Raw genomic sequence first — 23,908 nt, 5'->3', positions numbered from 1 at the left:
TGGCTGTACTTCAATAAACAAACGCATCACTGCAGCGGCTGTGAGCATACGCTCAGAGGAGCTCATCAAAAAAAAAAAAAATCCCACACCACATTTGATTCATGTCAACATTTTTTAAAAGTGTCTCATTGGATGTGTTCAGTCAGTATCGATTAACACAGAGCGGCTGATCAATCAGAGGCTAAAAAGCGCTCCACAGGTTTTGCTGTTCATCATTCCAGCGGTGGTCGCCTCGCTGTCTCAGGAAAAACAATCGCTAATAAAGATCAAAGTGGCTCCATCATGCTCTCCAAATTGGAAACAACAGACTTGAGAAACAGTGTGAGTGGAGTCTGTTTGCCGACTGAGTTTGTGGTGACGACTGAGCAGCTTCAGACTGGAGCTCAGATCCAGCAGCACATCAAACCCCCCCCACCACCAAAAAATAATAAACCACCACAGAGTCAGTCACTCATCTCTCAAGTGTTCTTTATTAACCCGCGAGGAGGGGGTCTGTAAAACCAGTTACACCAGTGAGTCTCTGTCACTCTGGCTTCATCAAAAATCTGTGTTGCAAATACACCGATTGAAATCTCGTGTTAACGTACGGACGGTATGACGCCTAACAATTACAGTAAGGCCACATCACTATTTGCACGACGACAGTTACAGTACAAACTGTGTGTGTGTTTGTGTTTGTGAGAAGGCTCGTCATAAATCTACAAATAGTGAGGAGGACGAAAAGCTTAAGACAATAATTTACAAAATAGAGCAACGTAAAGCAGTCACCTTTAAAATACCATCAAATGTCCCTTTAAACCCAAAAGGCTCAAGTCTGCCCAATATCAGGAATTATAATATTACAAAGTACTCAAATCTTACAGCAATGACTCTGTACAATCACATGTTTCTGTCAGTCACCACATTACTCAAACATCTTCAACCCACATTTTGTCTCTTCAAATTTATGATCAAATACTGACAGTAACGTTACAGCTAAATGTGTTTTTAACGTATTCTGAGGCTGTGAATGATTCATTATTATATCGTGTTTTGTTAATATTAAGAATCTGTGATGGAATCTCAAAGTTTTAATTATTTTCCAACAGAGAGAGAGAGAAAAAAAACACATTTCAAATACCTAAGTGTTTATATTGGAATAATAATAGTGAGAAAACCGTTTGGGGGTTTTAAGGAAACCACAGAAACTGAACCAACAAGCAGTGTTGAGTGGATTTTACCCACAGTGCCACGTTGTGAGTGTGTTGTGCGGCCAGATTCAGTGGCCCCAGGGACAACCGCAGGGGTCTCCACAGGCCCTCCTCCTGTCCCAGAGGACGTGCAGCTCCTCGGCCGTGTGCTGCGGGGACGACAGCATGTCCAGGTAACACTCCTTCTCACACAGCCAGCCGGGGTCCTGGCGGCGGGACATGCACATCTGGTTGTTAGTCATACACTGGTTCAGGTCTGAGCTGGGTTAAACTGTCAACATGCACCTCTGAGACTGAACTCCTCACACCACATTAAACCAGTGAACAAAACCATCCCATGACACTCTGTTTACAGGTTTTACGCGTCACATGTTCACACAACATGTGACGGTTGCAGCCTGCTATACAATTTTGTGCAAAGCGTAAAAAGCACAATAGTTACTTGTTCAGACAGTGAAATGGTGAATTACTAAGAGGAAGAAAATGACAGTCATCTCAATTTTCAGTCCTGCTCGTAAACATCTGTCTGATAGAAATCGACAGTCAGATTTGGGAGGGATGGGAGGAAGATGTTCATCATTTCACTTCAGGTTTTATTTTATGGTGTATATTTTCATTTTGGGAGGGTGTTGCTAAATAATGAAGCTCTCTCAGTATTGAATGACTGCCAAGAGACAAAGTTAAAAATAATCCACCATGTGCATTTTTTGTGTGTGTTTATTGTTCAGTCCCATTGTTCAGCTGCTCATCTGTCCTATTCATCTGAATGTAATGGTTCTATTCCTGACAGTGTCTTTAATAAAAAACGTACTTCACACTTGTTTTACCTGATATTTCTGTGGTCCTACTGCTGCCATCCATATCCCCATGCTCACATCTTCTCCCTGTTAACGAGACAGAGCGCTCACATTACACTCGTGATCATCGGCCCATTATTTCCCCCACAGTTAGCTCGGCGCTCGGTTACTCCACCTGGTAGGCTTTCAGCTTCTCTGCATTGCTGGCGAGCCACTGGACCAGGTCACGAGAGACCACGTAGCCTGAGCCGCAGGCAAATGCAGGGTAGGCAGGACTAGCGTACTCCAGCTCCTGCCACTTCCCGATGCGATCCACTGCCCAACTCTGCCTGAAACTAGGTCAGGACAGCAGTTATATTATCATCACATCCTGTCTCCCTTTCACCTCACATTTCATGCTTTCCACTGTGCAGAACATTCCAGTTTTTTTCATCCACAGTCCAGCTGACAGTGCAGTACAAGTGGGGTAAAAACACACTAAAAACAAAAATAAAAACATACATTGTCAACAGGATCAGACACCAAACAGTACTTACTTCCCCCACCAGAAATTGCTGCGCTTGAGACCCTTGTGGTCAATCTTCATTAATACAGAGTCCACATCGATATAACAATCATCATCCGTCTTCAGCAGCAGATTAAAGTCAGCGTTTCCCACAGACCTGCCAAAGAGGGAATTTGCAACCTTAATTAAAGCCGACCTCTGATTTTTTTTTTTTTTCCAGCCATATCTCAGAGTGGATTTATTTTCAAATACCACCGAGAGTGATCAGCAGGAGGTTTTGCAACTAAATAAAACATTTGCCAAGTCAAAGATTAACACCACTGCGTATATTTTGCTACCTGATGACTCACAACTGTAGCCCCCCCCCCCCCCCAACTGGGTGATTGCAATAGTGATTCTAACAACGAGACGTTGTGAGGCGGCGACACACTTTCATTTCAGGGTGCTGATTTCCTCAGAGGGGCCCAGGCAATTTGCAGACAGAGAATCGAGTCATTAGCACTTGGGCGTACCATTTATAGAACTGAAGCAGTTTGGAAGGTACGTTCCTGTAGGTGTCTACCACGTCGACGAACACCATGTCGCCGTGCCTCAGGCTCTCGCGCTGCAAAGCGGCGTCCTCCCGCCTCAGCCTGGAGGCATGGAGCTCCATCCTGGCTGGGCGGCCCCGCAGGAGCCCCGACAGACCGTCTCCATCTGACACACAGGTGGCAGGGGTGGGGGTGGGCAGCAGGGAGGTGCATGGTGGGGGGTAATAACAAAGAAAAACTCAATAAATAGGGGTAAAATGGTGAAAGTCTTTCAGTTCATTGTGAGATTTGAAGGGAGAAAAAAAGTCACATTAACTTTTCATTCACCCAACTTATGAATAAATTATAGCACTTTTGAGGAATAATACCTGAAATCAGCAGCTGGCGAGACAGTGTGATGAAATTCTGAGTTTACAGAACGGATCATTAGTTCTGTTTTCAGAGGCGTATTTCGTTTTCTTTTCACGAAAATGGCTATAAATCCATTCTCAGATAAAGTCAAATGCAAACACATGCAGGAGGTAAAATCAATAATGTAACACAACAGGGTGGAGAGGGGGAAGAACCGTCTTATTTCCCATTTGACATGCAAGCATGAGCCCTACGGCAAAAAAAGCGAAATTAATCTCACAACCTGCCACACATAACAATATATTTTGGAGTGTTTACATAAGGACTCTTTTACAACAGCCTCATCAAACTGTTGCTGAACCAACCGTAGATAGTGAAGGTGAAGCCTCCAGCCAAACCGGGGAACCCGAGAGCACTTCTATGAGGCAATGTGCCCTCTGCAATCTGCAATGCCAAGAATATGTCACATCAATGAATTCACCTCCTGAACTTTACCTCATTTCAAAACCTGAATGTGCGTTATGTGTCTATTTTTGACACTCCCATGTGAACACGTACAGAGGAGATCTTGAGGACACCTCCTCCATCGTTGAGCTGCACAGATGAGTTGACTGTTGTTAATCCAGAGGAGTCCTGACTCTCCCAAACCAGTGTCCCCTCAAAACCCTGGATGAAAGACAAAACATTTAATTTGTTGCACATGTAACATGGTGTAATTCTGCATTAACATCTACATTAAAGGGATAGTTCAACATTTTGGCAAATTGGCCCATTGCCATAATCCCTATAATTTTGGGAGTAGGTTCGTTACCTTTAATTGTCGGTGCAAGCTATTTTTAGAACGGCGGAGCAGAGCCGCAAGCTGCTCAGAACTACGCTAAGGAGGCTCATGGGATTTCTTGGTTTCCCTCATCAAACTCATCAAATACACAAAACAACAACTCCAAAACGCTCTCGTGGACAAGTTGAGACCTGCACAATCACCACGCTATGAGATAATAACGGAACATTAGCAGACGGAGTTGTGTTCGAAGCAAATGACCTCTGCTTGCCGAAAAACTGACCCCAACGGTGACGAGCATCAGCGGTTTTGCATAAATGTACCTCGAAAACAACTCTGTTCCGTTATTATCTCATAGCGTGTTGAATGTGCAGGTCACAACTTGTTGAACTATCACTTTAACATTAGGTCCTTGGGTTGGTTTGAACAACCTTTAAAAATTTAAGATTATATTTATACTTGAAATCACATTTAGTTTTTCATTCCTGTTGAGAAATTATTAATTTCCAAGGACACTCCCTGAAAGACTTGTGCATAATAAAATGCATTAATATCATAATAAAATGCATTAATATGATGATAATGAAAAAGAATTTACAACTTGTTGGCTGCCTTGACTTTGGAGGGGAGGATGTCAGTTGAGTTACACTGACTCTCACTGACCTCAGTGTCTCTACAGTCCTGTTTTACGACCCGAGTTCATGTGAGAACTGACCTTAGGCAAGATGAACTGCTCCACAGGTTTGTACCACACCCCGTTCACCATGGTCCCGGTGCTGATGCCACTGAAGCGAGCAGTAACCACAGCCTCCTGTAACGAAGGTTTCCACACATAAAGAATTCACTTTACTTTTCAAACACTTGTGTAGATTTATTTTTACCCAACCCACAGACTGAAATCTCAGTGGCAGTAATCCAACAGGGATTTCAGTGTGTGTGAAACTGAGGCAGTAAACAGTCGCAGCACCCGGCTACATATCCCCCAGGCTGTGCATCAGACAACCAGCATTACAGGATCTATCACGCTGAGAGGGTCGAGGCCCCGTTACCTCCTGGTCCAGTTGGAGGAGCTTCACCGTTACGTTGCTCTGCAGCTCGGGCCTGCTCCCGCTGGGAAACACCCCCAGCCTGGTGATGACCACCGGATGGAGGACCTTGAAATCCAGAGCGATGGCCGACACATCGGATGGGGTGAGCACCGAGGGGTCAGACGCCGTCACGATCTCTATCTCCGCATCCTGCCCTGTCACTGGGACGAACAGAGGGCAGAGCGTTACCGCACTGACACACAGGTGAGATTTATTACAGTCTCGACATGCTGACCGCCTCTGTGAAGTGATGAGGAACAGGTGATTCAGAGACAGAGAGAGAGGGGGAGCAGCTCCGGAGAGGAAGACAGACAGACTCTGGGAAAAGCTTCACCATCAGCAGTTTGAGGGGGCTGGTTCCTGGGACCGCTGTCTTCAAAGTGAGCCTCCGCTCGTCGTCAGTGTGGTTTCTTAATTACAAAAGAGCAGTTTATTACCCTGGAGATCAATGAAAAGATCAAGGCTGTTAAAGGGAGGCAGACTTTTTACTTTATATACGTTCTACACAAGTTCTGCTGCCTGCTCTAGAATAAAAGACAATTAGGGGGCAAGGAATCGCAGACAAAGAGAGAGCGGCTGTTTATCAAAGCACACGTCTCTCACTCTGACGGGGAAGAATCGAGCTGCAGGATTTTACCAGTGCATGAGGATATGTTTAATATTGCTATGCTGACTAAATATAAATGCTTAGTTTGTGCCAACTTGTCAAAACAAACAACAACAGTGCTTCTCCTGGCACTGGCCAGTGGGAGCTTGCCAGTTTATTCATTGGGAAAATGAATAAAACTTGGCATAAATCATTTATTATCAATAGCAAATGTCATGTTGTTCAACATTTTGGTGATATTTTTCCAAATTAATCAACAGTAATCTATAGTGTGCTGCATTGTTTATATTATAGCTTGATTTCTGAAATAATTGGGCAAACAAATGTCAAGAAATATTGAAAAATGCCAATCACATCGTCCCAATTCCAAAAAAGACTTCTTAAATTTTCAGTCCAAAAGGAGGACTAAATGAGCAGCAAATATTCACATTTAACATGCTGCACCCAGTGATTTTATTAGCATTTTTGCAACAAAAAAAGGACATGGAAGATTAATTGTTTATCAAAGTCTCAGCACGAGTTGAACACGTCAGTCAAACCAAAAAAAAATTCATCCCTCGCATCTCATCATCTCTGCATATCATGAAGAATTAGACTCTTTTTCTTCACTGCACCTTGTGTTGGAAGAAGGATTAGTAAAATAAAGTCTGAGATACTAATTAGTATTCACCTTATTGTGGTCCCCAAGTAAAATCCCTGCGATGAAAGCAGCGCAAACAAACAAACACATTTCAGAAACAATTAATTGTCCACTTAGTGCATGCTTTGACTTGCATCCTGAGTCAGGTACTCAACCGTGTTTTTAAAAGCAGCCATTGTCTCTTTTCTCTTCCACTCACGCCGAGCATCTCGCACCACAGCTTCCTCCACCCGCCGCGGATTCTGAAGCAAATCACGTCAACACTTACATCCATTAACACGCTGGAGAGCAGAGAATGGGCTGGACAAATAAAACATTGCCGTGACCCCAACGCCCGTTGCCTATTCTGATGAGCAGTAATTATGTTTTCATGGAGGCAACAAACGCTGAACCAACCAGAGCAAAGTAGTGAAACGAGCTGAATTGGACCGTCTCTGTGAAGGTGAGAGAGAGAGACGTGGACAATTTGCTGCAGACATTCAGCCAGTCCGTTCAATTATTTCATACAGTGTGTTTCAGTGCTTCATATAGCTTTACTTTTCAAGTGTTAGTGCGCAGCTCTGGTTACAGCTGCAACAGCTGCATTGACTGTGAGACATTTCTGCTTCGGCCTTGGGTGTGGAAAGGAAAAGAACGGTTGTCCTTGAGCCGTGGGTGAACACGGATAAAGGATTTTCTTTTTTTCACTTCTTTTCTGAAGGTGCATTCTTTTAATTCTTTCAGCTCGTCTACCGCTATTCTCCTCTGTTCTCGCCTCAGCCGCCATTAACAGCTGCACATGCCAGCAACAGAACATCTCTCCATATGCCATGTGCTCAGTTACCTGGCTCGGTGAAGTTCAGGATGGAGCAGGAGTACGGGTCCTCTCTGTCCTCCTCTGGGATGGGACACCCATGTTTGCCCACGATAAACTTCACCCCCACTCTGCAAAAAAAAAAAAAAAAAAAAAGAACACCACTGAGTTGCGTTCATCTTTTTTTTATTTTCTTTGTGCATTATTAGGCAACAAGATTTCAAAAGCTTGTCCATCTATCCAACACCCCCGTTGCCATGGTTACTGAGGGTTGCTTAAAGGCCATCACACCTTATCTGTGCTTAGATAGCTGAATGAGAAGGAGATGGACAAAAAAAAGGAGGAATGGCAGAGAGAACAGTAGTGGCCTCTGGTCAGGTGAAGATAAAAGGGTTGATGGGGAGGTCAGTTATTAGCTGAGAGCTGCAGGTTTTACCTCCACTACATGAGTGTGATCAGGGAGGGAGGGAGAGAGAGAGAGAGAGAGAAGAGGAGGAGGAGGAACAGGTGGTGAAGTTAGACATCCACCCAGTACAGACCTGTGCTGGAAGTGGGGGTGGTCTCGGAGGTAGCCCAGCCAGGTCTCCCTTATCGCTTGTCGCAGTTCATAATGGTGTCTCGCTGACAGCACTCCCACCAAAACTTCATAGAAAGGTAATGCTTCATCTGCATGGAAAAACATGAAGCATGCTGATTTTCTATTCTTTTCTTTCTTTCTTATTAATCTTGATTGACAACAGCAAGAAGTCAACAGTGATGAAATAAAATGTAAGCATGTGGTAAAATATGACCTACAGGTAGTGACAATGACAAGGCAACAAGCAGAGATATAAAGAATGATATTCACACTTTGAGGCAATGCCTGATTTATGATTCTCGTCCCTGATCCTGACGGCTGCTTCCTCTGCTACTTACTTTGCGCTTATACTTTCTCTGGTAGGCTGCTATTGCACCTCATGGAAATTAATGTCCTCATGCATCAAAAAGGTGGTTCAACTATAATCCTGTGTTAAAACAAGCGGCTCCAGCCTCCAGTGCAGCCCTGATAATAAGTGATAATCCGTGTGAAGGCAGCAGCAGCAGTAGTTGCCCTGTAATGAGGCGGAGATGCTCGGCTCGCTCTGTTTCCAGACGTGTGACTATCCCAGCTACGCCCAGCACTAGTCAACTGTTAGACGCACATTATTTCACACTAAAACACAACATACACGTAGGCTACATACATAAACATACCGTAAACACACACACACACACTCTGCGGGCGCCGACACACGGTCAAACGAACAAGCGTGAACTACCTGTTCCCACACAAACTACCAGCCGCCAAACACACACTACTCCGGGGCGGCGGAGGTAAAGTTAACCCCGCCGCTCCGCTGTGGGGGAAAAAAGTTGCGGAGGTTTGAGAAGCTGAACCCCCCGTGTGTTGGTGTTGGGGCTGGAAGAAGAAGAAGGAAAAAAGTACCCGAGTGTGTGTTGTTGTCCAGCGGGGTGGAGGAGGGTCGTTGTGCCAACCACAAGTGCACCAGGACGGCAACAGCACAGGGCAGCAGAATGAGCGCTAGCCTCCGCATGGACGGAGCCCTTCACTTCGGCCGGAGCAGCTTCAGCGGTGGCGGCGCGGAGCCTCTTCCTGAGCCGTGTGAGCCGCTCCGTGTGTGCGCTTCATTTCAGCTCCGCAGCTCTCCGCCGGGCTCTCAGCACTGCCTCATGTCTGCCTCCGCTGCTCGGAGAGCTGGGCCAATGGGAGCGCAGGATGGCCGTCGCTGTGCACTCTGGGAAATGAAGTTCATTACTCCACAGCCAAACAAACACAGTTAGAGCCTAAATAACAGTATGTGGCTGTCTTGTACTATGGCAGGTAGATCTGCAGAAGTAAAAAAATAAAAAAAAAATAAAAAAAATTTGGATAATAGCTACCACTATTTATATAATAATAACAATATCATTATTTTACATGTAGGCTAACACTTATATTGACAAAGTGTTGCACAGAAATCGTCATTACTGATTCATTAATCTAATTTTACCTATACCGTTGTTTCACAGTGGGTGTAGACAATACACTTCAGCATTTACTATGTCTGCATGTAAAATAAAGCAGCCAGATGTAGTTATAATCTCTATCCAATTCACATTAAAGTGAAAAGAACGGTATGGTAAGCAGAAAAAAATGGCTCCCTCTGTGTTTCTATAAGTAAATGGAAACACTAAAACACTGATAAAAGCTGAAAACAGTTCAGCCGTGGTGGATCATTGTGTTTATCACATAAAGAAGTGTCTCTTCGCTTGTTTTTCTGCAAACCATTACAAATTTCTAGTGAAGCGAGAAAAACCATCTAAGCAGACAGAGTAGAAAATTAACATATGGATCACTCTAAAACCGAGGTGACATGTTTTGGTTTAGGATTAGGACATATTAAACCCGTTACTCTGTGCTGCTCATGAAGTATTTAAAGAGAATCTATTGTGCATGGAGAGGGATGTTTGACGACAATTTCTTCTGACTCTGAGAGCACCGGTGTTTCTCCCAGAGAGGAAGGGAGGGCCACACCACCAGCGGCGCCTGCTGCCATGCTTGTAAACATTTCATTTGTATTGATTTTAATGGAGTTCCAGTGTTGCATAAATGTTATTTTAGAGACCTTTCCACCCATACTGGGGAAAAATAATAATGTAATGGAAAACACTGGCGTGCAACTCACTGTTGTGAGTAAAAATCATTGAGAATTCACTGCAAAACAGCCTGCTGTGACTGTAGATAAAGAATCTTATCAAAAATTAGTTTTCTCGTGTGTTTTGAGTTGACTTTGGGGGCTCACTGCTCAATTTGGCAAATTGCTCCAGCCCAGATTCTTGGTATTAGATAACCTACTGCCCTAGGGATAATTACTTTCCTGTGCATTATATAATTCTTTTTGGAGTCATATTCATAGATATACTCATTACAATGATTTAGTTCTCTCTTTGCAACACATTATTCATTTGAAAGGAAAAGGCTATTCATAGCATGGGCAGGGTTTCTTGAAGCACAATGCTACATCCTGCTCCGCTGCGGACAGACGACCTTCATCTCTCCCAGTTTGTTGTTTATGTGTCTAACTCATCTTTAACTTTTCATTTTTACGTTGAAATCAATGACTTATTATTTATGCTATTTCAAGACTGTGTATGCAATTATTTTCAGTTTTCTCTTCTTGCTTCACAGTCTTCAAAACACTCAGCACTCAGTGCACTTCTCTTTCTATATAGATTTCTTTTTTATCCACTCCGGTCCCAGCTGAGAACCATGTGCATACCAAATAATTTTGAGACCTACTTCTTGAATTTTCTAATTTTAGTTTTTGGTACATAAAACTCGTATTTCACTCCATAAATTCTGCCTCCATAAAAAACTTGTTTTATCTGAGCTGAGGGTCTCAGGTGACATTGTGCTGTGTGTGGCACTGCTTGTAAAGCCTGCTGGAGTATAGATTTGTGATCATGGGGTTATTTAATACTGTAAATAAATTTGACATACCATCCTTTAAAAGAGCGAGCGTTACAACAACAATAAGCCGACATTTGAAGTTAGGAAAATAAACATCTTTAGATATTATCATGTTAAACACTCAAAAACTCAGCTAATCTGCCTCATCAGGGCTGAAGGGGTGTGGACAGATCTGACTTTATTCAAAGTGACCTAACAACCCATTTACGTTGACCACATCCTGATGAAAATGTTCCTAGATCCCGACAGAAGTTTGTAACATCACTTTGTTCCAAGGAAGCTCCACCCATTTCATACCACTGAGAGGAGCTCAGTAGAAAAAGAAAAGCAGAAAAACAAAATAAGTAAAAAAATAAATAAAAAAAAACTGTTATGCTGGAGTCAATCATTCATAGTAAGAAGCTGAATTTTTCACTTGAACTTGAAATAAATGTAGATAAATAAATAATCTACACAACAACGGTGCTGAGGCTTTGAATAATCCACCTCTGTTACTCTGCCTGTTCTTAATCACACCCTGCTGCTGTGGATTGGCTGCAATCAGTAACCAGCACCTGACTCGCCTTATCAATGCCATTCATCAGCACTCTCTGTACTATTTTGTGCAATCTGTTCAGTTTTTCATAACTTCAATGTGACCCATGATAACAAATCACCAGCTCAATCTCCTTGTGTGACTTATTTGACCAAAAAAAAAAAAAAAAGCAATTTTGACACTGATATCATCGGCAGAGCTTTAAGTTTTGTGAAATAGTGTCTGAGAAAAAAAGAACACTCTCAGGCAAAGTTGGTAGGAAGTGGTAATTTCAGTCTTCTCCCAGGTGAGGCTGTAAATTCATGCACGGATGAACACATGAAATAGCAACGACAGATCATTTGAATCTTGATGTTAGCAATTCATACCGTGAATTATTATTTTTGCAATATTATTCATGCGACCTGCAGCGTTGATGCATGAATTGCTTTTTTTCTTTCTTTCTTTCTTCAATCTGCACTGTGGAAGGCCAACTGGCTGAGGGTGAATTGAATCATAATCCTTAAGAAGAATAAAAAATAAAAAATAAAAAAAAAGATGCCACGGCACAGGAACAGTGCATCCAGATGGCCTGTGGTTCAGCTCAGCCACAGGGGGTCTCCACTACACACCAGAATATCATGTTCCTCTGTGAGACCCACAACGATTTGCAGTGGCTTTTTGTGTTATCAGTGTGATCGGGCGGACTGCATCTCAAAACATCAGGGAGAGACACGGAGCAGAAAGAGTGAAGACACGGCACATCTGGGTTGCCCTTTTCCTTTAATTCATTTGATCCATCAAAGGTTTTACAAAGCCTGCTATTTAAATGCTTTTTTCCCCCCAAAACAATAATACCATTCATGTATACAGCTGCACATTGTCAACATATCCGGACTCCAATGAGATTATCATGTGCAGAGTAGCACCCAGAAAGTCAATGAAGAGGCATTATTTCATCTTATAATAGTTCTCTCTGTTATAGATAGAAATAAATCCATGCAATATTCATCTCTAGCCGTTATATTTCTTGTTTCAGATTTGGCACCGTCCTTAAGATGAGGTCAGTGAGAGAGCGCCCTGAGATCAGTCTCAGGTTTTCAGATATGATAACAATAATGATCCTGAAAACAATTTGAGTCCAATACTTTGTGTTTGTACCAGTCTAGCATCAGTGTTCGATTCCTAATTCAATGGCTATTCAAGTACCAAGAGGAAATTTCTTTTAGATTTTACAGAAATGATGCTGCAAAAAAGCCTGAACCATCGAAGGGATCATATTATGTAAACCGACCCTTATTATATTTCTAAAAAATACTCAGATAGTATCAATAATTGCATGATTTATAAATGTCTTTTTTTTCCTAAGTATCATACAAGCTTAGTAGCACTACACGTCATGTAGCTGTCAGTGCTATGCAACAAATATTCAATAATACTACTGATAATAACAATATTAATAACGATCATAACAATTCATCGTAAAAATTAGCAAATGCTATTCAACTACCATGTAAAGGAAAGGTTTTCGACAGTGTGCTTTTTCTTCCAAAACCAAACAGAACAGAAAAAAAAGGCTGTGGGACCACAGTGTGAGGATCACACTGCGCTCACAGAAATTGGCACTGTAACATACTGTACACTCTAAAAGACTGACGGCCCCTCGGAAACAGAGGAGGCCGTCAAAAAGGAGCAGAGAAACATGCAGGCCTCTGGTCTGGCATTAATGTCAAAGGCCGTGCCATTCACTCGAGGACAGGCAAAAAGAATCAGGCTCAGGAAACATGCCCAGCAAACAAATGAGACCCGTTAAGGAAATAACAGGGAACGATCCCCTGCAGCTCGTGAAAATATCCCAGTCGTGGAGCCGCAGGATTAAATGATAGTGTGTCTGATTTGAAGTGGATGAAGTATATGAGGAGTAAATCAAACAGGGCAGTAAAGGTAGAATGCATCAGAGCAGGCATGAGAAGGAGGCCGCGGATTCATAAATAATTTTTGACTTAAGGGTTGTTTGCACGGTGATAACCCTGAAGAACTCATCTCGCCGTTGAAACATTAGCTCTGCACCTTTCAATAAACAGAGTCTATTTATTTATTCACAGCAGAACTGATGTGCAGCCTCCTGCCTCTTATTACAGACAAAAAAAATCACTATGTAAGATAAAGTTTGTGTTTTGTGGGCTCTAATCTGAATCGGACTGTGCTGCCGCTGCAGCAGGTCAACTGTTAGTGACTCTGCAGGCAAATTGAAACAGAAACCACTAGTGAAGGAATTGTCAGATTTCAATGGTGCTTTCAGTAAGTGTTGCTACAAATAGTCAAACCTGTGCACTGAAAGCACATCAAATTATGTTCAAGATAATACGAAGATGAATGTTTTTCACTCGGTTTTAAAAAATGGTGGTATAGACACTGGGCAAATTTCTGTTTCCTGAGGCATGTTAAGATCTAGCACAATAAAAGAAAAAAAGAAAGAAAGAAAAACATCTCTCATCTCATTAAGCACTGAGCAAGGCTGTTCTCTAATAACAAAGCAATAACAAACCTATTTAACAAGACATGATACGCTCACTGGGTTGCCAGTTTGGTGGCTGACTCCCCCAAAACCCTCAGCCACCAGGACAGAGCTGACCAACAACAGAGTGTCCTCCTGGCAAAACTCAACTCAACGCCTACGGCCAGTAGCTTCAGGTGTGGTGAAGACAGAGAAGCCAGGCAACGCCATGCCTGCACCTGTACAGCTCTACCAGCAGCTCATCAGAGGATGGTGCAGAAGAACTTCTTCTCCCGGAAAGGGTTCTCGGAGGCGGGGACGGGCACGATGAGCGGGTCCTCGCGTATGTGGGCGTCGCAGTACGCCATCAGGTCTGCAGCTGCTTTGGAGACCTGAAATGTTGAGGACAAGGAGAGGGACACGCACGTATGTGATCAGATGTTCTCTCTTACCATCACGTTTCCTTTGGCAGAATCGTCTTTAAAAAAAAAAAAAAAAAGATGCTTGGGATGTTTATGGAGCCAAATTAAAAATGAGCTGCCCTCTTTTTTCAGCGCGCCATGCTTCATTTACAACATTTTACAGCTGTCTTGCCTCCTCAGGTGGTGTCTCAGCTTGTTTCTGTTTTTTCTACACACGGCCACAGGACTTAAAAAAGTTCAAAGGCAGACAGGGACTTTTTGTTGCTTCTCTCTTGCATCATTTTCTGTCATTTCGCCAGTGTCACTGTCAAATAAAGGCGTAAAATGATCACTTTAAAAAAGCAGCCTGCAAATGCAATGAAGAGAGAGATTTAAAGAAATTGTTGATTCAGATGGAGCCAATTTGGATTGCCAAAGTACTTTTTCTCTTGAACATTTCTTCATGATTTTGGAGTGAAACCTGTCGTTTATTTATTTATATATATATATATATATATATATATATATATATATATATATATATATATATATATATATATATATATATATATATATATATATATATATATATATATGTATATATATATATGTATATATATATGTATATATATATGTATATATATATATATATATATATATATATGTATATATATATATATGTATATGTATATATATATATATATATATATATATATATAAACATATATTAATTTGTGTTTTCCTTGATGATGGTTACCATCATTGCTGCCTGTATAAGAGAAGTGTATACGACAGACTTGACCCTGCTAAAGGTAGGACAGCCAAAACCATTTGGCGAGGTGAATAAAGCACAGTGTACCGGAGAGTTGTGTGACGTTTTCATTTTGATAGACTTCCACTGAAGCCCATAATGCACTGCAACTCGCTCTGTGTTCGTTCTGGAAGTTAAGTATTTTAAACCTGATGCGGATGAGACCTGTCCTGAATCTGGATGAACATTACGTGGCTCCTTTTTCTATAAAATTGCATATTGACAGAGTTTGCAATTTGCCAGTGCCTGTGGCGACCGTACTGATGCCTGTAACCGCAGCCTGAGGCAAGAGGAGGAGACAGCTTGTCAGGATGACTGACAGGTGTTAAAGGCGGGACCTTGACCAGTTGAGGAGGATGGGACTGACAACTCACTTCCTGCCTCTGGGCGAGAAGTTGCATATGTCATGAATGTAATTTTCAAAGTCAAACTGAGAGTGTGAATCCTACAGTAGAGTCAGACTGTATGTGAATGCAGGTTTCCACTCGGGATCTGAGTGGGAGGTAATGGGAGGGGAGGCTGCAAATGGAGAGCAGAGGAGCAGCTGCATCAGAGTGACGGTGAGGGCTCAGGGATCTGCGTGGAGGACAGAGCCATCTGATCTCCTGCCTGCCACTTCACCTCACCCACTGCCGCTCTCACAAGAGAGTACAATGCACTGAATCCATCCCGCAGCCTATCACTTTTAGCCTTAAAGAGGGATTATTACAGTATAATCACCGCAGCATAAAATTATCCCTTCTAAAGGGCTGCGGATCGATATCAGGGCTGATTTTAAAGGAACAACGGGGCTGGTTTTATGCTATATTTTTCTTGATGTCAATAAATCCCATTAAAAGACCAAGAACAACAATGAATTATTCAGTCTCTGAGACTTTCTGACTTCCCCACCCTGTGGCCCTCAGCTGTAAGCCCATTCATTCCCACAGAAGACATCTATATATCTATTACTGCAGCTTTCTGCACTTTCACCTTAAAAAACATCCATGGATTTCCTCAAACATCTGCACACTGTAGTTTTTAACATTACAAAAAAAGAGTGAACAGTGCGTTTGTTAGGGACTATTTTCACTCATGGATTAATACACAGAGGAATAAGCCGTATTGGGCTTTACAGTAGCTGGCTGCACATGTAATAGATCAATTCAATATTGGTTTGGTCTTCTCATGGGATTAGTTGATAGTAATAAAATTCAGAACATCACCAGCTTTATCCCTTAACATTTTAGACAACTTTCTATGCACATACAACATTTATACAATTTGTATAATTTGTATTTGTATTCCTTCAGGTTTATTCACTCATCTTTACATCAGTCACCTACGCAGGGAGCAGGATTCTCTGAAGAAGCCCCAAGACAAATATGTGATGATTACAAGAATAAAATATCTCAAATGATATTTCTAATCTCTGCCTTATCTGTGTGAGATACTGGACACTTTCACCTGTTCAGAGCGGATAGAAATGAATCAGTCTTACAGGGGAAAATGGCTCTGTTCAGAGTTCACGCCCACACTGAGGCCACCACCTGTGATGGTGGACCTGTGAGGTCCTGCTTCATTTTAAGGGGTCACGCAGAGCTGAGCGTTTGGGGAAACCTCACTGTTAAACACAGATGTTCCACCCTGAGTCATCCACTAGACACAACCAAGATTCAACACAAGTCTGTGTTAAGTTATAAGAAAAATCATTAAGTTCCCAAACAGAAAAAAAAATGACAGAGCGGTCTCATCACACGCGGGCTCCTCTCTGCATGAGGCTGTCGGCTTGTTGCTCTAACTACTGTAACCACCTTGTTCCAGCTAATACGTCTTTATTATTTTTGTCAGCCTCACACAACCTGTGCTGTGGCTCTGTTTGTGTTTTTGCAATTCCTCTGTGGCTAATAAAAGCTGATAAGTCACAGATTGCTTAATACACCTCACAATGAGATTAAAGGAAACAGAGGGGACATTTTCCATTTTCTTTTCTAAATCTGACAGGACCTGCTCTCACAACGTCACTGGCATCGTGACAACTCTGAACAAAACCGGAATGTGCGTTTTTTCACATTCCTTCAAACATGAGAGAGAGGAAATCAATAGAGCAACGCAATGTAAAATCATAGGAAATATACCCACACATGTATATCTGAGAGCATGTTATGTGACTTAAACTGAACACTTATTCTGATCTGACTCCATTTGATTAAGGTCAAAGTCAAAGGACAAGACGAGCGTCATATCAAAAGTTACTCAAAAGGGCCACATTCAGAGTAAATAGCTGATTATTTCAGCTGCATATAAAATAAATGTAATTATTTAATATAAAAAAAAAAATTTGTTAAACCAAACACAGCCTGCAAGTAGCACAGACAACGACCGAAGAGTTTCAGGACACATCAAGTGATAAAAACACTTGTCAATTAATTAATTAATAATGCCTGTATGTGCATTTCTTCTTCTTCAATGCTTTTAATTTCCAAAGTCACAAAGCATTCAACAATATTGTCTCGAATTGAAAACAAAGTCCAATGAAGCGTTCATGTGGGAAATACATAACCAGGAAGATGAAAAACAAGGAAACAAACAGGGACCAGGACTACTCTTCCTCCACTGGAAACACTAAAAAGCCTTTATTTTGAAGGCTAGTTTATGTAAAAACAACATGTTTCAACCAGTGTGGCCTTTATCAGGGTATCAGGCAGCAGCACTCACAGGGGCTCTAAATGAGGTCTAACTCAGAGCTGGGCGGAGCTCAGCCTGCACACACACTTCAGGTAAGTGCTCAGTTCTCTATTCAGAAAGTCAGTGGACGAGTGCAGAGAGCAAAACACATAAACATAATCTAACATAAAAACACTAAATCCATATTATTTTCAACTTTTCACCATTCAGTTTTTTTGGGTCCCATGGAAACACAACCACTGTTGCCTACGCTCCTTGCACTTGCGAGCTTCTGTATTTGGTTGTGTTGTGAGTACCTGGTGCACATGTCTTGTCAAATTCTTGAAGATTATTTTTTTTAGCATTTTCATGTGTTTGTACATTTTTTTGTTGGTTGTTTTTTTAAGTTGCACAGTTACACAAACAGATTTTTCTTGCAATGCAAATGGACAACTTCTTCTTGTAATCAAATGTAAATGCAGTAATTACATAATGATGCTAGTGTAGCCAGGGTTCCTGCAGAAAACGGGATCCCCACAGGACAAAGAGTGGTATTGCACGGTGTGTGTGTGTCATTAAGCCCAGACTGACTGTAATTACACTGCAGCCCCATGATGGAAGTAGAGTCCTTCTAATTAGCACAGATCACATTCCTTTGGCTGATTGAGCAATTAATGAGAGAGTGGTGATCCCTCAATCAGCAGCACAGAGACCACTCCTGTCACCGATACACTCGCTCCCTCATCAGATCCCTTAATTAAATTTAAAAGATCGTCAGACGCGCCAAATATCTGCTTTATCCACTTTCTCTCTGCACTTTTCTCTGCTTTCAGTCGCAGCCACATTTCGACTTCGCCGGCTCTTTTCTGCAGCTGCTAATGAAGAATTACTTGGATCCCCACATCTGACGTGTCAAGTGGTTACAAAGCATAAACAGCTGCATGCCTATCAATCATCCAACCACTGCTGAGGAAATAATACAGATGTGCTGTTATGCCAATACTAGAACTGCTACTTTTTCTTTTTTAATTTTTTTTTGGAGGAGCTGCCTCTCTGTCTTTCTGAGCTAAAAGGTTTTCACGAAAGAGTAAAAATGCAGCACTCTGCAGCCGAACCAGACTGCAGAAGTCAACTATTCAGCGCTCTCAGATTTTTGTCAGAGCAGCTTTGGAGGCAGAGTGAAAACCTCTCAGATAAAGATCAACTCTGACATTTAGGATTCATTTACATTCAAGACTGATGCGTCTTTTTCAATAAAATGCTAAGGTGACAGTAGAACTGACAAGTCAGATCTATTCACACACTGTGATCTAAACACTCCTGTTAGATAACAACATCATTTTACACCCTTTACCATTTACCTTCACCTTCAGCACTGCTATAAATGAGCCGGTTTACCTTGCACACTATTTCAGGTTAGGACAGCAGCTTATCATGTGCGCTCTCGTTTTATATTCTAGCTATTAACAGTTGACAACCTCAAGTGCGGTTCAACCGCAGCTCTCCCATCCTTCTCACTTCATAGTCCACGCTGAGACAGTCTTGTTTTGTGTTTTCATTTGTCACTCGCAGCAGCTATCAGCACTAAATCTAACAGGACGTTTGCTCTCTCCAATCCAAACAGACTGGAAATGGAAAACGCTTTACAAAATTATTTTTTCAGATGTGTTGCTGTCCTTTTTGCACCAGCATATGAATCCACTCCTGAATCTGGCTGCAGGCCTGAACCTGCTGAGTAAATGTTTAACAACTGACTGAGAAACAGGGAAACAGCTCAGACAAAGAGAAAGCATCCAAATCCATTAATGCACTTTCACACATCAGCCAGAAAACCCCCATTATTTTTGACTGATATTTAGCCACATTGCTAACCTCAATTTCAAAGTCAACTCATAGAAATAAGTATATTAATGTTAATAATTGATTTGCTTCACATGTGACTGCAGCGATGAAGTCTTTGCAGCCTGTTGCCTACAGTTTGTTGATGCTTGTGCTGTTTTTGTCACCACCTCTGACACTGAATTCCATCTGATGAGAGTTTTCCACTCAGCTGTTGTGGTATGATGTGACATGAATGTGGCATTAGTGCAAGTCTTAAATCAAACACTCTAGGTTGAGAGCACACAACACAGAAACCAACTGGGTCGTTTCCATCCTGCACAAACAGCTGAAGTTGCTTCATCTAAAAACTTGTAAAGATTTTGTGCAATCAACTAAAAAGACTTCACATGCTGAATCTTTACTATTGTGTTCAGATTAATGCCACAGACGATAATTATTAACTTGTGCACACTGATGCTACATGATTCATATTCATGTTTTTAAGTTATAAGCAACATAATATGTAATTATAATAATGTAACATGTGAATGTGCTTCATTAACTTTATTTTCTAGACGATATTATACAAAAAGTTGGTTGTCATGTTTCTTGTTTGTGGTTTTTTCTGTATGTGCTGAAAATGAATTTGGAATTTTGTAATAAAAATTGACAATAGATTTAAAAAGGTGATGGTCATGTGTGGCCTTGTACATCTTTGCTGATAATGTTGCATGACTTACATGTCAGAGCACACACTCTGCAAAAAGATAAGAAATAGTGGAGGTGGTCAATCTGTTCACAGTGAATGGAAAAACATAACTCTGTGATTGACGCCGTAATGTCAAACCAAAAGACCCGTAAGTGTCTGAACCATAATCATTCAAAAATGAAAATCCGATGTTGTGTCAAAAAGTCAATGTGTAGGTTAAATCAGGGCTCTCCTATATACATCTTCCCAACCCTGATTCCAAGTTGCTGTAATAATCACTTTGTTTTTTATGAAGAGGAAGTTTCCTTGTAAGCAGCCTTTGTTGTGCTTAGTAGGGATGATGGTGTATGGCAGATTTCCAGGCCGGGCTATAATGCTGAGCGAACAGCCTCGGGGCTGTGGGGCAATCATTCCCCAAGCACATGAGGAGCATACCCAATGAGATGATGACACTGCCTTTTAAGTTGCACAAGAAGTCGTTGATGAAAAGTATGGAGAAGAGCCGTCCCTTCACACTCCAGGAACATGTTAATGGAAATGACGAGAACATACAATCATGTACAAACGCAGGAAAAAACAAAACAAAGACTTCTATGAATGGTTGCATGTGTTGGAAAATATATTGAAATATAAAGTGTGACTGATCTCAGCCATAAAGTGCATATCAGGCGCAAAAGTCAATATTTAACCAGGTGTTGTTTGATGGAGACTCTTTATGAGGCCTGTGCTGCTGCTGCTGCGGCTTCACAATAAAAGTCTGGTGGTGTTGTAGCAGGTTTTAGGGTTGAGGGATGTACAGAGGGTATTAGCACATTCAACATCTAGATTTCCTTTGCTGAGTCTAGGAATTTGAACCAGTGACCTTAAGATCACTATCCTGCAGAAATCAAACACCAACTGTGTAAGATGAGTAGAAACCCTGCGCGAGGGACCGCTCTGCAAACATGCTCAGAGAAATCATGTCAGGTGCAGTCGACAATCACCGTCACCCATCATGCCTCTGGGTTCATCCCTCACAGTCACTACGTGCACTCTTTCAAGGTGAACTTATAGTCTCCGTGTGACTCCTGTTAGGCGCTGTCGCACTAAACTACACTGGGAAACATGAATTTAATCGTCCTGCAGTCGCCTGCTGGAGTAAATTATGGGAACTCATTACAGTCGATGATGAGATTTTATTTATGTGAAGAAAGTTGTATAAAGCTGTTTGTGGCCCCACAGGAAGCTGCATGAAATCTGATGTGGAGAGATGTTAGGGGAAGAGAAGAAAGAGGAGGAAGAATGAAAGAAATAAAAAAGGGTAATAGGCCTTTTTTGAACTGTGACAATGTTGCAGAGGAGCAATGTTAAATCAGTGTCACACTGTTTAAAAGAGGAGAGAAACCATGAAGGACGGAGGCATGATGATGGCGATGGTTTACTGCCACTGTCTCAGTCCATCCACTGTTATCATAACGCACCGACATGACAGATAGTGTAGGCTAACTGTGGCCAAAGACAACAACCTTTTAAATCAGATATATCAATGTATTTAAAGTGTATTAGTCGGATAATTTGGTTTCTTGTTGAGAGTTAAATGAGAAAACTAACACCACTTTCATATCTGTAAATCTAGGCGGCTTGTTAGCTTAGCTTAGCATAAAGACTATAAGCATGGGAAACATTGTCATATATTGTGTGTTTTATTTGTACAAAATCCCAATTTTAAATAGCTACCAGGAGCAGTCACTTCAACACATAATGTTATAACAACAATATCTAAGCCAGTGGTCAGCTATAGTTGACTTCACCTTTGAAATTCCCGTGCCATTCGGCTCTACTGTAGATTTAGGATCTTTGCCTCTGACTTTCAGCAGAAATAGTAGCAAATGTATTTCGCTAATTTGTTACTTTATTCTTTATTCTTTTCAAGATGGCAGCTCCTAGTGTGTCACTAAAGAGCCGACGGCCATGTCGACAAATGACAGTCTAACCAGCCATGTGCTAGTCAGTCTGTCTGTGACTCTGAGCCACCAAATACCATTTACCCCCACTGAAGAAGTTAATAATATATAGCTTCATCAAAAGTTTCCCTAAAACAGCAGCAGGTTTTTGAAAAACCCACTGGCCTGCAGTACGCTTTAGAGGTAATACGTCCCACAGGCCAGTGGCGGGGTTGAATCCAACCTGACTCAAACATAGGGGATTCATTTGAGCTGTGGATTAATACACGTTTGGTGCACTGACGAGTTCTCAGCTGTCCGACACTATGTGTGGGACTGACTCAAACTCACTGACTTTAAAGGTGCTCAGAAAATAAAATTGAATTTGATTCCACTATGGGTCATAAAATTAGTGTAATAACTCATCTATCAGACGATGTAGCCCAAACTTTGTGCAAAAATGCAGGCACACAAATTATGCGTCACGCTGCTCACGATTCATCAACCAATGCTATTGGATCCGCCATCCGTCAATCAAACATCTGAGACACACACACACACACACACACACACACACACACACACACACACACACACACACACACACACACACACACACACACACACACACACACACACACACACACACACACACACACACACACACACCGAGCTCGGTCTCGCCCCAAACATTGAATATCCCGCCTGCTCGATAACGACCAATCAAATTTGTTTTCCTTACTCGAGTAAACTCATGGAAACTAGTAGAAGGAGGCGCGACAAACAGGACAAACGGCCATTTCTTAACACCTTTAACAAACTACGGCTCTGTGATGAGTTTTGATCATTGTCATTTAACTGCAAATATCAAGCAGTGACACAAATCTTTTAAAAATATTTTTTGTGCTTTGTTCATAAAGTAGATAAAATAACTACATGTGATCTAACTGGAAGTTGAATTCATGGATGTTTCACCCTGTAGATTTCACAATTATCTTACAAATTTTACAACCATCACCGTAAACACATGACACTCATTAGCTGTCACACAACTAAAGTTTACAAAGATCCGTAGCTCCACCATTTTAAGTTTTCATTTCAGTCCAGTTTTGTTATAACATCAGGTCAAACTATGATTTTTTAAAGATGAGTTTTTGACAGTTTTGTCAACTTGTTTTGTGTAAATACACTGAAACAGTAGCAAACATTTTCTCACATCAGGCAGGTAGAAATCTAAGCCCTGTACCTTTATCCTATCCATGCAGGCCTCCATCTTCAGCTGCTCCACAGCTTTCCTGGCTTGGGAGATGCTGGCCGTGCTGTTGTTGGCGATACCGTCCTTCATGGTGCTGCTGCTGCCACGCCAAACAGAGGCACAAAGGGGGAAACATAGAGTCAATGAACATCACATTAAATCCAAAAAGGAGCAGCTCCCCCCCAGGTCATGTCCCTCAGAGTAACCACTTTATACCCAAACCATTCCCCCCCACACCCCTTTCTTAATTCAAAGGGTCCATTTTGTCTGGAGGGGTCTTTTCTTTTTTACAGCAGTTAAGCTCCATTTTATCTGAAGAAAGAGCAGCAGCTGGACAGTTTGTCATTTTTCAGTCAGCGTTCATGCATGATTAGTTTTCCTTTCTTTCTTGTTGAAGTTATTCTCTCTTGTACCGGGCTGGAGGGGGAAGTTAAAACACACCTCATGGAGCGTTCAGGGTTCATCACGTGCTTTGCTCAGAGACACTTCAGCAGACACCTGGAGCTTCATGTAGTCTCATAGTGATCTCATCTTTGGAGAATCAAAGCTACAGCTTGTCC

General features: G+C 41.8%; 2 protein-coding genes across 3 annotated transcripts; both read right to left on the bottom strand.

Annotated features, from left to right (window-relative positions):
• Positions 1 to 482: 482 nt before the first annotated feature.
• b3galnt2 (beta-1,3-N-acetylgalactosaminyltransferase 2) lies at positions 483 to 8,968 on the bottom strand. 2 transcript variants are annotated; one of them, XM_083987864.1, is made up of 12 exons: positions 8,748 to 8,968; positions 7,822 to 7,948; positions 7,313 to 7,413; positions 5,204 to 5,403; positions 4,870 to 4,965; positions 3,932 to 4,039; positions 3,739 to 3,817; positions 3,005 to 3,188; positions 2,524 to 2,649; positions 2,163 to 2,322; positions 2,018 to 2,074; positions 483 to 1,417 (listed from the first exon to the last, which is right to left on the bottom strand). In XM_083987864.1, the coding sequence occupies exons 1-12, from the start codon at positions 8,854 to 8,856 to the stop codon at positions 1,259 to 1,261; spliced, it is 1,506 nt and encodes a 501-aa protein (XP_083843990.1). In that variant the 5' UTR covers positions 8,857 to 8,968; the 3' UTR covers positions 483 to 1,258. The 2 variants fall into 2 exon arrangements, with proteins under 2 accessions (XP_083843990.1, XP_083843991.1); XM_083987865.1 differs by having other exon boundaries at positions 483 to 1,396.
• Positions 8,969 to 14,046: 5,078 nt separating this feature from the next.
• On the bottom strand, positions 14,047 to 23,438 carry gng4 (G protein subunit gamma 4; the record flags this gene model as incomplete). The annotated part of the gene is made up of 2 exons (XM_083988134.1): positions 14,047 to 14,175; positions 23,340 to 23,438. 2 exons carry the CDS (start codon positions 23,436 to 23,438, stop codon positions 14,047 to 14,049), a joined length of 228 nt encoding a protein of 75 aa, XP_083844260.1.
• Positions 23,439 to 23,908: the final 470 nt, after the last annotated feature.

This window comes from Trachurus trachurus, assembly GCF_905171665.1.
Source record: "Trachurus trachurus genome assembly, chromosome: 15".
Classification (NCBI taxonomy): Eukaryota; Metazoa; Chordata; class Actinopteri; order Carangiformes; family Carangidae; genus Trachurus; species Trachurus trachurus.
The sequence above is the reverse complement of the archived record's forward strand: the minus strand, read 5'-3'. Positions and strand labels throughout refer to the sequence as shown.